General features: G+C 48.7%; 1 protein-coding gene across 1 annotated transcript in view; it reads left to right on the plus strand.

Annotated features, from left to right (window-relative positions):
• The window catches only part of LOC139052613 (putative phospholipase B-like 2), a 218,882-nt gene that overhangs the window by 173,932 nt on the left and 30,231 nt on the right, over positions 1-14,719 (plus strand). Inside the window, exons 8-10 of the mRNA XM_070529684.1 lie at positions 1,486-1,578; positions 3,339-3,410; positions 8,619-8,771. Of these exons, the coding sequence (XP_070385785.1) occupies positions 1,486-1,578; positions 3,339-3,410; positions 8,619-8,771 (318 nt within the window). The remainder of the gene's footprint in view (positions 1-1,485; positions 1,579-3,338; positions 3,411-8,618; positions 8,772-14,719) is intronic.

Genomic DNA, 14,719 nt, shown 5'->3' on the forward strand with positions numbered 1-14,719 from the left:
GGCGGGGTCACTGGCTGTCCGGCTCATGACGTCAGTCCAGAGTGCGCGCCCATTGGTGGATGCTCGTGTGCATCCGCGTTGGAGGAGTAAACACTCCCTTTTTTTCTAAAGTTGTATCCGACTATACTTAGGGCAGTTAGTGACCGCGTTTCCGGATCAAGAGACTAAAATAATCAGTAGAATAAGAATGGGCTGGGGTGCGTTTGGCAGACATTCTCAAATCATGAACAGCAGGTTGCCATTATTCCTCAAGAGAAAAGTGTATAACAGCTGCGTCTTACAAGTACTCACCTACGGGGCAGAAACCTGGTGGCTTACGAAAAGGGCTCTACTCAAATTGAGGACGATGCAACGAGCTATGGAAAGATGAATGATGGGTGTAACGCTAAGGGATAAGAAAAGAGCAGATTGGGTGAGGGAACAAACGCGAGTTAATGACATCTTAGTTGAAATCAAGAAAAAGAAATGGGGCAGGGGCAGGACATGTAATGAGGAGGGAAGATAACGGATAGTCATTAAGGGTTACGGACTGGATTCCAAGGGAAGGGAAGCGTAGCAGGGGGCGGCAGAAAGTTAGGTGGGCGGATGACATTAAGACGTTTGCAGGGACAACATGGCCACAATTAGTACATGACCGGGGTTGTTGGAGAAGTATGGGAGAGGCCTTTGCCCTGCAGTGGGCGTAACCAGGCTGATGATGATGATGATTCAATTCAGCACTAAGTCGAAGCGACGTAGTGTCTGTGCCCACGTTTGTAACCAACGTATGTGTACAACGTATGATCGCAGCGCCCTCGCACAATTTTTTCACACGTGGCGCCTCAGCAGGAGAGTGCCGTTCAGCCCACGCGACCACTGTCAAGTACACTCTAGTTCGCACGCACCACCGCGCAATGCATTTCGAAGACGGCATAACGCCGAGTATTCTTAGGGGAGCGCAAAAGAGGGATCCCGCTTCAATGCGCGCCTCATACAAAACTCGTTTCGACGTCGGCAATACCTTGAGTCGCTGTTGATTCAATGCTAGCGCATTACCATCGCCATATGTCGCCAGGGAAATTTTTGTGTGTTTTTCGTTACTGGCGTGGCTTATATAGGCTGCAGCAAGCGCAATGGGGGAATAAGCTGAGCGTGTTATAATTCGGTAGCCTCGAAAGAGCCGTCCGGCTGACGCCATTTTCTTGCCGAGTTTGACTGGTCTTGGTTGAGCCAATCAAGCTTCTCATACAGCTACGGAATATATATCCTCATCACTGTCCAGTATACCATACGGAAAGACTTCCCAGACCGTAAAGTGCACGCATGCGCACGCCTCGGCCGTTACGGTATTACCGTACTTGCCGTGCACATCAGAGCTAAGACTCTAAATTACGATAATGTATTCATGCGAAGGAAACCACGCATATTCTATGCTTTGCTCGAAGACTGATGGCTTTTGCGATTTAATTGCAGTTGTGTTTTCTGTAATTTTTTTTGTGTGTGCAGCAACAGCAAACAATGGATGATCATCGACTATAACAAATTCAAATCAGGACAGCAACTCCCAGATGGACTACTCTGGATTGTGGAATCCTTGCCGTGGGTGTTTCTTTTTCAGCTGCATTGCCTTTAAGTTCTGCAAAAATCAATTTTCGACACTTGAACAGTGATATGATTTAAACTATAAGATAGCGAGCTACATTGCTTAATCGTAAGTGGCAACTTCCCACATTGGTACCGAAATTCGCAGTGTTTCCGCAGCTGTCGCCACCGCCTACAATATTTGCTGAAGCGAGCTGCCTAACTTGGGTTTCCTAAATTACACAGCACCTAATTTACAGCGTCTGTAATGCACTACAGAATTACGGCATGATATGAGTGCTGTTGGCTGCCTTATGGAGCGTGTCACAATATTTTTGTTTAGATATATGTTTCTAAAGAATCATTCAACGACTTGGTAATAAGACTTCCGTTTGCATGAAAATTTCACCTGGGAACCTTGTAAGAGGTTCCGGGAAACGGCTGCTTCAGCCCAATTTAACATCCTAAACCTGAAGCAGTAAACATGCGAAATAAAAAGATCTAATCCACTTTTGATCCGTAATGTCAGCGCTAAAAACTGCACCCCGCATATATAAATAGTTCTTTAACTCGCGCGCTGATCGTGACAAAGTCACAGTGCAATGCCGGAGGAATTGGATGCGAAATTTAAGCCAACAGTCAGTTTTTGTTTGCGCTGCGGTAAGCAACAGGCGCGTTGTTTCATCATGACCGTGATCAGGCTGATGCGTCGCAAATCTTCCTAACCTGTCACTTTCTAAGCACCAGCGCAGTATTGGTCAAATGCAATGTTTTTTCTAACGCGGTACTTTTCCGAGCTGCGGTGCCAGAGAAGACAAGCAGGTGGTAAACGGATTTTTTTCTTAATTTCATTTTGTGGGTTCTCTTTGCGATGTGGAAAAACATAATATATTTCGTTAAGTATTGCTTAATTTAACATTTCCCCGAATGGTCCAATACTTACGCTTTAGAACTGTTGCACTATTACTTAATATCTCAAATATTGGTTGAGTGACCTTGGCTAATTCTGCTACCGAGTGGATTGCGAAACACAGCATGACATGAATTAGGAAGGAACAGCGCCAACTAAGACGATCATTTGGGCTAGATGGACCTGAACCATCTAGCCCAAATGAATGTTCTCCTGAACAGCATGACGCGCACCATGAAGCGGTCAGCAGCAGGCTTTTAATAGCGCGCTCCTGTACTGTATCGGCTGAGCTATAAATCTTTGCTCGTTTCGGAGCAGCCAGCATATACTTTCATTGCACTGAAAATCGCTGTAGTTGGTTTGGCGCAGATATTTTTTCGTTTTGTTTTCATTTATTCTACCTATCTGAATTACATAACCCAACTAATTGACGGTTTCTAGACTACCAACAGCAGTGTCAGTATTCCTCGCTCAGAATACTGCGGGAGTACTTTTTCAGTGACACCCAGCAAACGGGTTTTGGAAACTTGTCAAAGTGTTTTCCATATTACAAAAAGCAAAGGAGCACTTTCTGCGCTGGGATGATTACGTTTGCTCATTTCAATTCGACCAGCATTTTCAGCTGTTTTAGTCGAGTTAGCCTACACATTCCAGGCATGCGCTGGCCATGCAGTATGGTATGGTATGGTATGGTATGGTATGGTAAGGTGTGGTATGAAGAACTTTATTTAAGTCCTGAGGGATCAGTGTGTAGACACGTCAGAACTGAACGCTTGCGTTATTCCAATTCGCTGCAGTCGTAGAACCGTAGGTTATGGTAGAGGCACGTCGCTCAGGTGCTTTACGTGTCCCCCTCTTTCCTGCCCAGTGGCTTCATCCACACGGAGGACGTGACAGCTGTGCTCCGCAAGGAGTCCTACTGGCCAAGCTACAATATCCCGTAAGTGCCAACAACTCATGCTCTCGCAGCGGAACACTGAGCACTGCACCAAAGCAAAATACCAAGGACAGCTCCGTGCCTATTCTCGAACAACAGCGCTTGTGTCCATGTGTGCCTTTCTCGATTGTGCGCACCGATGTCTACCAGAAAATGTATTATCGAAGAAAATCGAACGGGGAATTAAGACTTGAGTTATAGCCAGCGCAATCTACACTTCATTTCTCCAGAAAACCCGTGAGTTAAGGAATTCTTGTTTTTTTTTTTTCGTTACAGAACCTGTAAGCACTACATGTACTTTATTTCTCATGCACGTTTTCGGATAAGCATTTCAGTACAGTGGTAGTGGCGCTATAGTAACTGTAATGGAATTGATTTGCATATAAGTGGTTTTTCTTACTTCTTCCTCTGTATAGGTATGACCTCCTTATCTCAGTGTAGGCACGCAAGTATGGTGTAATCAACAAAAAAACTTGCTCGCCAGGAGGAAATCCAAGTTTGACACTGGTCGAGGTAAATCCAAAGTCAGAAGATTGAGTAAACGTCTTGCTTTCTCAACCATGTTTCGAGAACCTTCAGTACATGCCTCTTTTTGCAATGCACTGTTTGCCCATTCGCCATTAACATCGTTTCCCCAAGTGAAGTCACTGCACGCGATCCGCTTTCTCTTTGCATGTGCACGTGTCTAGAATATACAGAGCTTTAAAGCAAAACTTTCTTCGTGAACCACCCTGCTGCTGTCTTGTTGATCGTGGCTGCCACCTGCTGTTGCTGCTGGGTTCTCGCCAAACAGCTCACTCGGATGTGGGACGGCCACGCCATGTAGGAGCGATGGCTCACGCTACTTCACCCGCAGCAGTGGAAGGTAGAGGGGGGAAGCCGGCCTGCGCATGCGGGTCGTTGGCTACTGGTGGAGAGGGCGAGCAGGACGTGACGCAGAAAGCATGCGACGAGATGGGAGACAGGGTACTGGATCGTATGGCGTCACGGTCATGCATGCGTTCCGCCACCTGATAACGGCGTGGACGGTCGCATCTGCACCTCCAAGGGCAGGTTGGGTACCCCAAACGAATGGCGCCGAAAGTGTTACTCCTACTTCAGCTCCCAAACAACAAAGTGAGCACCACGAAGATATTAATTAAATGGAAGCTCAAGAGTCTGTCGAATTCAATAAGACGCTCATATACGGATGCGGAAACCTTATAAACCATGCACATAAAATTGTGGGCGGGATTTTTCACTTAGGAATGACGTAATCGCCGGTTGAAATTGCGCTGTCGCTCCGCCCCCCGTCGAGCGCCGCACGCTGCTGTTGACGCTGACGATGCGAGCGGAGACCGGGAAACACGGCGTAGTGACGTCAGCACTGGTGTTCCGCTCCTTCGCAATCTCCGCGACCGTGCCTGACCGCGCTTGTTTCAGCGTGCGTGCAGTCATAATCTGCCTCTCCCGAGCCTGCATTCCTTCGTTTGTGTGTATGTAGAGTGGTAGTTGACTTCGCAGCATCAATTGAAGTGGTGGGCCGATGGTGTCGGCGTTCTGTGCAGCCTACTTTTGTAACGAACATCAGTGGCCGCGACGATGTTCCATTACTTCCCGCAAGACAAGAAGCTTGCAGCTAAGTGGGAGGCTGCTGTCAATCGAAAGAATTTCAAGCGCTCAAGAACACCAGTGCTGTGCTCCAACCACTTCCGTGACGACGATCCCTACCAGTGTTTATCAGTAATGCGTGAATGAGTGAGAGTACGACTTTCTGCTAGCAGGCTTTGTAAAGGCAGCGCGAAAAGGTCGGGGCAACGAACGCACAAAGGCGGGAAGGGTGCGGGCGGAGGGATGGTAACTGGTCTTGAAAGACCTTATGAATACACGAACTCGTCCAAACCTGGATTTTGATTTATTGCTAGCTCCTTCGTGTTAGCACGCTGAACGGAAGGCACATGTTGATCTCGCACCTTTGAAGCAGGTTTCGTCGCAAACCGCCATTAATTTTCTATTCGCACGCGTGTTGTGAAACAGCCAACATGCAGCTACCATAATGCAGTGCAAGTGTAAAATTTTCATGTGTTTGAAAGCCAGCGCATGCCATGACACTGCGCTCCCCCTCGCGCACAGAGAGAAACCGGGTGTCTCCCGTAGCCGACGGAACTCTCCGCCTTTACGGCTCCGGTTACGAGTAGCGTGCGGATGGCACGCTGATGAAGGCCACTACACGTGCTACAAGAGCCGGAAAACTTTTTCCGCATGTAAACCATCTGTGTAGAGTGCCGACAGCTTTGGGGCAGCGCACAAATGCCGACGATCGCATCCCTCCTAACGTTCCACGAGGAGGCATGCAGGAACATAACAGTACATTTGTTTGCCCGGAAACGAACTCACTGGATCGCTGAATACAGCTTTACACAAAACATACTCACAAAGAACATTTCTAACTCGAGGAGATGCTAACACTTCACTTTCGTTCGCATCGAAAGTACTGCTTGCTACCAGCATCTTTTGCTTCTTGGAGAGGCCGGCTACGTATACATGTAGGGAGCAACGCTGAACTCCTCAGAGAAACGCAAGCTCTCAAAATTTACCATTACCGTCTCACGAAACCACCTTGCGCCGTGCTTCATGTGTGGCGGCAGCGGCCGGTCCGGACGAACACCAATGTTGACGTCACGAAGCGCCCGACCAATCACAGGCGGAAACGAGGCGCGCGAGCTGCCCGAGTCTGCTGCTGCACTTTTTGTCGAAATAAAATCTGTTTGCGCTTTCTTTCGCTCAATTTCGATGCGACATATGAATTCGGAGGGTTAAAAACCACTACGTACAGCTCTTCAATAATTTTTTTTCTGGAAAACTATTCAGCTTCCCTTTGATCCTTATATCACACATATGTGTTTTGTTTACAAGAAATTGCATTTCGTCATGCTTGACCAACGCGTACCATTTCACTTTGCACGTGCATTGAATAAACACAAACAAGTGCTTCAGCACTCCTTATGCATTTAGGGAGAGTTTCGCTGTATGTGGATTCCTACAGGGCACGTTGGATCTGCTGCATTTTTCAGAGAATATAGATTTTTCATGAATAATCTATAACAGCAGAGAACATGGCGGTATTGCAGAGGTGCTTGCAAAAAAAAAAAAAATTCTCCTAATAACGCGAGCTTCGCAAGAATAAGTAACGAAAGGTAATATATTAACTTCTTTATTAGTGCCTTAGAGGCAATTGTTTAAACGGTGAATTTGGAAGCAGAGACATCTGATAGCACTCTCAATTTTTATAGATGTTGAAAGGCGCATCTACTTTGAGAGAGTAAACATCGAACTTCAACGGTCAATCCAGGCAGTATTTCATTTCATTTCATTTATTTGTTGTTTGGGACATACAGCTGTCTCAGGTGCTGCAGCAAAAGGCAGTATTCTTGCCTGACAAAGGCTGCAGCACCCAAAGCATGTTGGCACTCTGAAGAAAACAACAGCACAACAAGTGTTACAATTTTCGAAATATGATAACATATAAAAAGCGATTAACAATTCGAATCTCAATCAGAACATGTTAAAAAGGAAAACAAAACAATGACATTGCGGTACATAAGGAAATTATACAATAAAGCAGCGAAGAAAATACGTTCTAACAGATTTCTTGAACCTCAAGCTTGATTTCGAGGTTTGTAATTGTTCCAGGATTGTGGGATTATTGTTTAGTAAGGTTGATATTTGAAAGCATAATGCTTGTTTCCTGTAGTTCATGCGAGTAAGCGGTATAGAGATTGGATCATTTCTCAGATTATATGGAGTTTCTTTGATGGCGAAGGTCTGATTAAACTGTATGTGATCAGCTTGACGGAGACGAAACGCCTCGAGCGATAGTTTATGCAAAAATAGGTGGTCTATATGGAGTATGCCAAGCTTATCAAAAAACGGTATAGTGCGTGCAAGAACAGGTAGGTTAAAAACTGCCCTTACGGCTCTTTTTTGCAGCCTATAGAGTGATATAAGGTTAGTTTTTGTAGTAGTTCCCCAGACCAGAAATGAATAGTGTAGACGAGAGTGTATTAGTGTGTAATATGGCTGTTTCTTTAAATTAATTGTAATAAGATGCTTTAACATGTTAATCATTCCCGTCGCTCTACGAATGTCGGCTCTGAGAGTCTCCACATGAATGGACCAATACAGGTTTTCGTTAAACCATACGCCTAAAAATTTTACGCACTGCGTATTTTCCATAATGCCCCCCCCCCTCCCCAAATTTAACTCATCATGACCCATCAGCTGCTTTCCTTTAGGTCTAAATATGACGTACTTTGTATTTTCGCAGTTCAGTTGTATTTTATTTGAATTTAGCAAACAGTTGAGGTGCCCCATCCATCTATTGGCTGTGTTAAATGCTTCTTGAATGTTGTGATCAGAGAAGAAAAAGCTGGTGTCACAGTGCATACAAAGTTATGCACTGTGTGTTTGGGATGTTAACAATATCATTGATATAGAGAAGAGACAAAGTTGGACCTAGGATTGAGCCCTGAGGAACACCGCAGTTTAAATCAAGAAGTTGGGACTTAGAAACATTTAGGCAAACAAACTGCTGTGGAAAATGAGCGCCGCTGGAACGCCGAAAAGGCGGCCCCTCTATCATATGGAACCGGAACGCCTCGTGACGACATACGGGAGGAAGTTTAACGCCGGAGAATTCAGTAAGTCGCAGCAGCTACTAATGCGCCACGCTTTGCCTGGTAAGCATGTGCGGCTGTGTAACGGCTCAGGATTTGCCGCGGTATGCTATCATTCAAACCCCACCCTGTTTGCCCTCCTGCGAGGCACGGGGCTCATTGCCACCTGGTAACAGACCCCTGATCGTAATTGTCAGCAGTCTCAGTCTCGATATTGCCTCGATTGAGTTTTGGAATTTGATGACGAACATCTCGAATTAAGTGAGATTTTCAAGATGTTTAAAACATACGCGTGCATGAAAATGTCACTGCCTCCAAATTTGCCGTTTCGTCAACAGCCCGCAAGGCGCTAATAAAAAAGGTAATTATTGAAATTTTGATAATTAATCTTCGGAAGCTTAATTTAATAGCGGAAAAGTATGCCAGTGCCGCCAACGAACGCGTGTGGAAAAACCCCACATTCGCTGCTCTCCTTATGAGTTTATGAAAAATCTGTAGGTCTAAAACAAAACGTCCTGTACAGGAAGCAACATTCCGTTCTGATTTCTTTCAACAGGTACTCTCCCTTCATGTTCCAGCTGAGTGGTGCGCCGTTCAACGTACAGAAGTACGGCGACTGGTTCACTTACGACAAGCACCCGCGGGCGCAAATTTTCAAGCGGGACCACGTCAAAGTTGCCGACACAGTTTCTATGGTCACTTTAATGAGGTAATACGCGTCAAAATCACTCAACGCAAGGTAGCAGCTATAGAATGGAGTAATCTTAGGGTCACGGGGGTAGGCATTTTTGTCGACCGAAATAACCGGACAGTGGCTGTCCCGTGAGTGAAATTGTCTTCATAAATATTTATTAAACTCGGCGGTTTTACGAGCCAAAACTGCTGTCTGATTATGAAACACGCCTTAGTGTGGTATTCCGAATAATATTGACCACCATGGGTTCTTTAAAGGGACACTAAAGCCAAACAATAAATCAGTTTAGATGAATCGAGCATTGTTTGAGAACCCACCAGGCAGTCATTTCAAAAAACAGTTTGATTATTAGATCAGAAAATGAAGGTCCAAGTATCAGTATTTGAATTTCGCCCTGAAACCACAGCGCCGGTACATCAGCGTGACGTAAGGGATTCTAAAGAATGTTTTAGCATTTGGGCAGCGTTGGCTGAATAAAGGTTCCCGAAACTTGCCATGTTTATTATTTGGTTCCTTTAGAACACAATGTAGTCAATCTGTGCGGCTATATATAATTAGTAGACCCTAGAAGATGCCATCAAAATCCAAGATGTCACAGCCACCAGGTGTGGGAACTTAAGTAAGCGTCGCCACCCGTATTTCGTTCTTGCGCTTTTTCTGGCTTAACGAACGTCTTATCGTTGTAAGAGTGGTGTTTTTGGTTTTGTAGAACGGTGGTTTACTGATGCAGACGAAATCTTTTTTCACCTTAGTGTCCCTTTAATGTGCACCTAAGCCGAATTCCCCGAACGTATTGAAATTTCGCCGCCATCGAAATGCAGCCGCCACGGTGCGATAGAGCATGCGACCTCGTGTTTAGCAGCGCAACGCCATAGCCGAGCCAGATGTGAACCCAAGAAAATGAGCAAACTTACATGCTTCAAATAACTGCAACGTTGTCTCGCGATGTGGACACTTGAATGACTGTTCTATAGTTAACGATACAAGTGTCACTCACGTGTTCCTTCAGCCTCTATTTGATTCGGCACGGAAGCTCTCAATTCAGTGGAATTTATTTAGCCTTATGGAGGCAAATGGATTGACGGCAATCGATTCCTTTGCAGAATCAATGCAGGGATGGAAACCAGGACAGGGATGCCTATCCTGAATTGTGATGTGTGTGTGGGGGGGGGGAGGGGAGGGTTGCTGATTTTAGTTATGGGTAGCCTGTGGCTTGGTGTTCTATTTCACAACTGCATGTAATGGAGATGCATGTAATGACTTGTCAACTGCACAACTGCAGATGGTAAGTCAACGCAGTCTTTGCAATATCGGAGGGGGCGATCGGAATTTGTAGGAGGCCCCTGCTGCAATATAAATCATTAAAAAACTTTGCAAACACGAGTGAGTACATCACTGAATCGATTGATGGGAAGGGGTACGAGTGTCGAACTGTCACAGCGTTCAACCGACGGTAGTCGACACACAGTCGCGCCGTGCTATCTTTCTTAGGTGCTGGTAAAACTGGGAAGGCCCAGGGGCTCTTAGACGGTCTTACTGCAGCGGTAGCCATCATTGCGTCTGGGACACTATAAAGAAGTCTTCGCTTGTGGATGCTCAGGGGCCGCGGGTTGAAACGGATCGGGCGGGCGCATCAGGTGTCGATCCTATGAGTAAGCACATGAACGCGGCCAGGAGCCTCCGCGAACATTTCTGCAAATGGTTTAAGCGCTGTCTCGATTCTGGTCTTCTCCGCCGGAGACCCTGTGAAAGACTTGAGAACAGTGAGAATACCACTACCGGTCTCGGAGGCCACAGATATATTGGCGGTAAACATATTTGACTGTGGTTCTTGTGGGTTAGTCATGAAAATGAGTCGATGTATACATGCCTGCCATACTGGTAGGTGCCTTCAGAGAGCTCGAGCACGATCCCTCGTTTGGCTATCAAGTTACGGCCCAAAATCACTGGGCAAGAAAGTCCTGGGAGGTGTAGGAAGCGTTGCCGGAATTTTCGATCACTGATGGTAACCGTTAACCGGACTGCTGACGTAGCGGAGGCAATGTGAACGGATGCCATGCTAAGGGTCGTGTTTACACTTCGCAATTGTGGACGTTTCGTCTCGCAGGCACTTTTGACACAATCGCCGAAAACGGAAACAGCCGAGCCGGTGTTTAAAATAGCAGGTACTTCTATTCCGGCCATTCTAACAGCCACCAAAGGTGCTTTCTCAAGGTGGGCGTCAAGAAGACTGAAGGTGGATGGCACAGCGCTCACCATTTGTCCGAGGTGCTGTACCTTCGAGCTGGGGGGAGGCGAGGCGAGGGGACAACCTTCCGATGCAGCTACTACCGTTGATGCCTGTGGTGATTCGAGTCTGAGGAGCCGTTTCTTTCCCCTCTCCGCTGCCGAGGTTGTCCGTGGCTCAGTGCCATGGCAGCAGGATGGTGAGACAACCAAAACACCCGGTTTTCGCAGTCTTCGAAGCACCTGCCCCCAATCGGGGCTTGACGGCTGCTGCAAGAGGCGTCGAGGTTGTGCGTGACCCTGCGTGAGCGTCGGCTGCTGCCGGAGAGGACGTTCCGGAGCCTGCATGTAGCGAGGGGAACTCGGGGCGCGGCAGGTCGTTGGCTGGCGACTGGTAGCTGCTCATCACCGCCGGGCCTCGTCGTTTCCCTGCTGGCGGGAGCCAGGGGGTGCTCGGGCACTGGCTCTTGTCGTGGCCTCGTCTTTCACACTGGAAGCAGACTGGAATGCTCCTGCGTGTATCTCCTGCGCCTGATTGGGCGGCAGCCGCTACAGGCCTGCTGCGGCCCTGAGTGCCTCGCAGCGTTGTTGCAGGCTCCCGAACCGGAGGCTGGAAAGGGACCTGTGTGGCAAAGGTGCGGTGAATGAATGGATCCGGCGCCCTTGGAGGAGGTACCATATCCCCCGGGCTTGCAATTAGAGAACCGCGCCACGCTTAAGACGGCTCGAGGGAGGCCTGAGGCGGGGGTGGAGGCTGGTAAGTGAGATCTGCCAACATCACCGCCTGAATATCGGACGCCGCTTTAGCGATATCATCAACCTAAGAGAAGGTACGGCCCCGTAAATGAGCCTGAAAGCGTGGGTGAGATAGCCGGAGTGCCCGGGTGACACTTTCCGTTACGGGTGCTGAAAGGTCTGCGCGCTCGTGAAGCTCCTGAAAGGACCGTATGTAACTTGGAGGCTTTCATCCTCCGCCTGACTACGGGCGCGAAGCTCGTCCGTCATGCGGACGACGTAGTCGAGGGGAGGGGGGGTGCAGGAATTCTGCTCGCAGTAGCTCCGCAAAGTGCATCCAAGTTTGGAATGACTGGCGATGACGCCAGCGGGCGGCGGGCCCAGTCAGCGTGACGGGCAAAACGCGCTGAAATCGAACGTCATCCGTAATGGCTTCCGCATTGCGCTAATGTTTCATTTCCTGAAGGAAGTCCACCACTGATCTCTTGTCTGTGTGGCCTTCATATGTAGGCACAGGGAGCTGCAAACGGAAACTGGCTGCTGGCGTTATGTTTGTCTGATGCTCCAGCAGCGATGTCAGCTGGGCAATAATGCTGGACATACCTTGTGCGGGCTCGTCTTGGTCCTTTTTATCAGGCATTGTACTGGTGGTTTCGTGAATATGATCTTCAACCGCGCCCTTGGTGACTTTACCCGAACGTAGGTGCATTAAAATGCCGGCGGTGCATCTTTGGCGTTGAAATTGGATGGGCAAAGTTGTCTGACGGAATGGTCAAGCAACGTCAAGCGGTTTTGCGGAGGTAGGATGGCGCGCAATAGCGGGGCGCAAGGAGATCGAGAGGTAGAATAAAAATGTTGAGTTAGCTTAGGCGGGTCCGACCAGTTGGGTACAGTTACGTGAGCTGTGGGACCCGATGTCGGAGCGAAACAAGTAGGCCTAAGGGGAATCGCCAGCTGTCTCGAGATGGGGGCGGTTCCCTTGTTCCCATCCTCGTGGTCCCTGTGGTGCCGAAGCGTACTCCAGAACAATCAGACAGAAGACGAGAAAGAAAGAAGAAAACCACGCTGGGCTTCAGATGAAGGTCCCTCGCTTTCGCTCAGGGGGTCCGCGAGCCGCGACCAGCACGACAAAGGACCAAAGGCGCAAGGAACAAAAACCGCTTTAATTTACAATATAATGAAGCACTCAAACAATTACCGCAGTTTCGCGGCTGGTAGCAGAAAAGAATAAGGCAAACAAGCAAGCAGCAGAACAGCGAGGCAACCAAATGTACAAGCAAAAGGGAGCGACGGAAGAACGGCCGTTACAAACCATCAACCACCACAATCTTTCTGTCGATAACAGAATGCATAAAGTCAAGAAAGCAAGCAAGCACCGAACCAGGTGCGCAGACACAGTCCCAAAAGCGAACAACAAAGACACTCTTTCAAGTGGACACAATGCTAAAACGCTTTTCCCCCGCTCTGCAGCACGCCCGAAAAAAAGAAAACCTAGACGGGCCACGCTCCCCCAACCGTCGTCTTACGGACACAATGCAAAAACGCTTTCCCCCCGCTCTGCAGCACGCTCAGCAAAACCTACAGTCGGGTACAACTTTAGAAAAAAGGGGGCGTTTACTCCTCCGAGGCCGAGGCACACGAGCCCCCACCAATGGGCGTGCACTCTGGACTAACGTCATCAGCCGGACGGCCGGTGAGCCCGCCGACGGCGAAGATGGCAGCGCGCGCTTCGAAGTGGGCGAGGCCGCGTCAGCTGTGTGCTTCAGCCCCTCGTCAGAGTGAATTCCAGAACTGTTTTAACGCGATAGCGTTAAGGAGCTCGTGTCGCAGAAAAACCGGTGTCGTCGGCGTCGGTGTCAGCGTTCGCGGCGTTGGCCGTGAGCGATAAATCACGGCAGGCACTTCATAAATAAAAAGCAACTTCCAAGAAGGGCTGGGTGGGAATCGAACCAGGGTCTCAGGAGTGTGAGACGGAGACGCTACCACTCAGCCACGAGTTCGATGCTTCCAAGCGGTACAAACGCGCTTCTAGTGAATGCGCTGTTGCCTTCGAAACGAGCCGTGGAAAGTTATACTGCGGTGTATATCGGTAATTATGAACATGCAACTTACAGAAGTCGCAATTACACGAGTAGCAAAGTGCGTTTCCGCTGCATTTCTTCTGCGCTTTCCGTACACGCAGAGCCATCTTGCGACAAACACAGAAGACCCCCTCCTGTCCATGTACGGCGCCGCCCCGACAGATGGCACGCCACGCGCGCATGGGAGCTGTGCGAGGCGGGTCGCGGCCCGGACTCTCTCTCCCCTGACAACGCTTCGCCTTGCTCCCTCTGCAGAATCAAGCGTCCTTCCTTTCTTTAGATCACTATCTGTCTATCTCTCTGCCCGTGCTGATCACGACGTTTGACTGGCGTGCATCATTTCTCCCTCCGAGATACCGAGTTCTTTGGTTCGTTCCGCTTGCTCAGGCGCACGTTTCGTTGCTGCGCCGAACGCCGCGTTGCTCGACCATATGGCTCGACGCTCACCGCGTCCGATGCGGGGCGCCTCGTAAGTGATGGCTGCCCTGTAGCCCATTGTCTTACACCCCTTGGCGGGTCGACGGGAACGCTGTCGCGTTCCACTCTTGAAGGCGAAGCTTAAGCGTCCTCCAATTTTTTGATGCAAGTTTACATGCCATAGTACTACGAGCCTACGATGCAGCATTTGTGCCGCGTGCGTTTATTCTGAGCCGTGATCCGGCGAAGGAACATTGCAGCGAGCAACGCTGGCGCTGCTCTACGCTTTGCCTGAAAACAGGATCGAGTGGCGACCGCTACGAACACACATCCTGCGTGTTTGTTCCAGGTTGTTTTATTTCGCTCTCGAGTGACGTTACGAAGAGAAAAGTTTTCCAAAGACTGGTGCCTACTGTTAGCGGCGGGTGTGTTCGTGTACTGTGTCGCTGCGTTTTTCGTCGGACGTGTGTGCGCATGAAACAAACCTACGAGTGTCTCAACAGA

Source organism: Dermacentor albipictus, unplaced genomic scaffold, assembly GCF_038994185.2.
Source record: "Dermacentor albipictus isolate Rhodes 1998 colony unplaced genomic scaffold, USDA_Dalb.pri_finalv2 scaffold_28, whole genome shotgun sequence".
NCBI classification, from domain to species: domain Eukaryota; kingdom Metazoa; phylum Arthropoda; class Arachnida; order Ixodida; family Ixodidae; genus Dermacentor; species Dermacentor albipictus.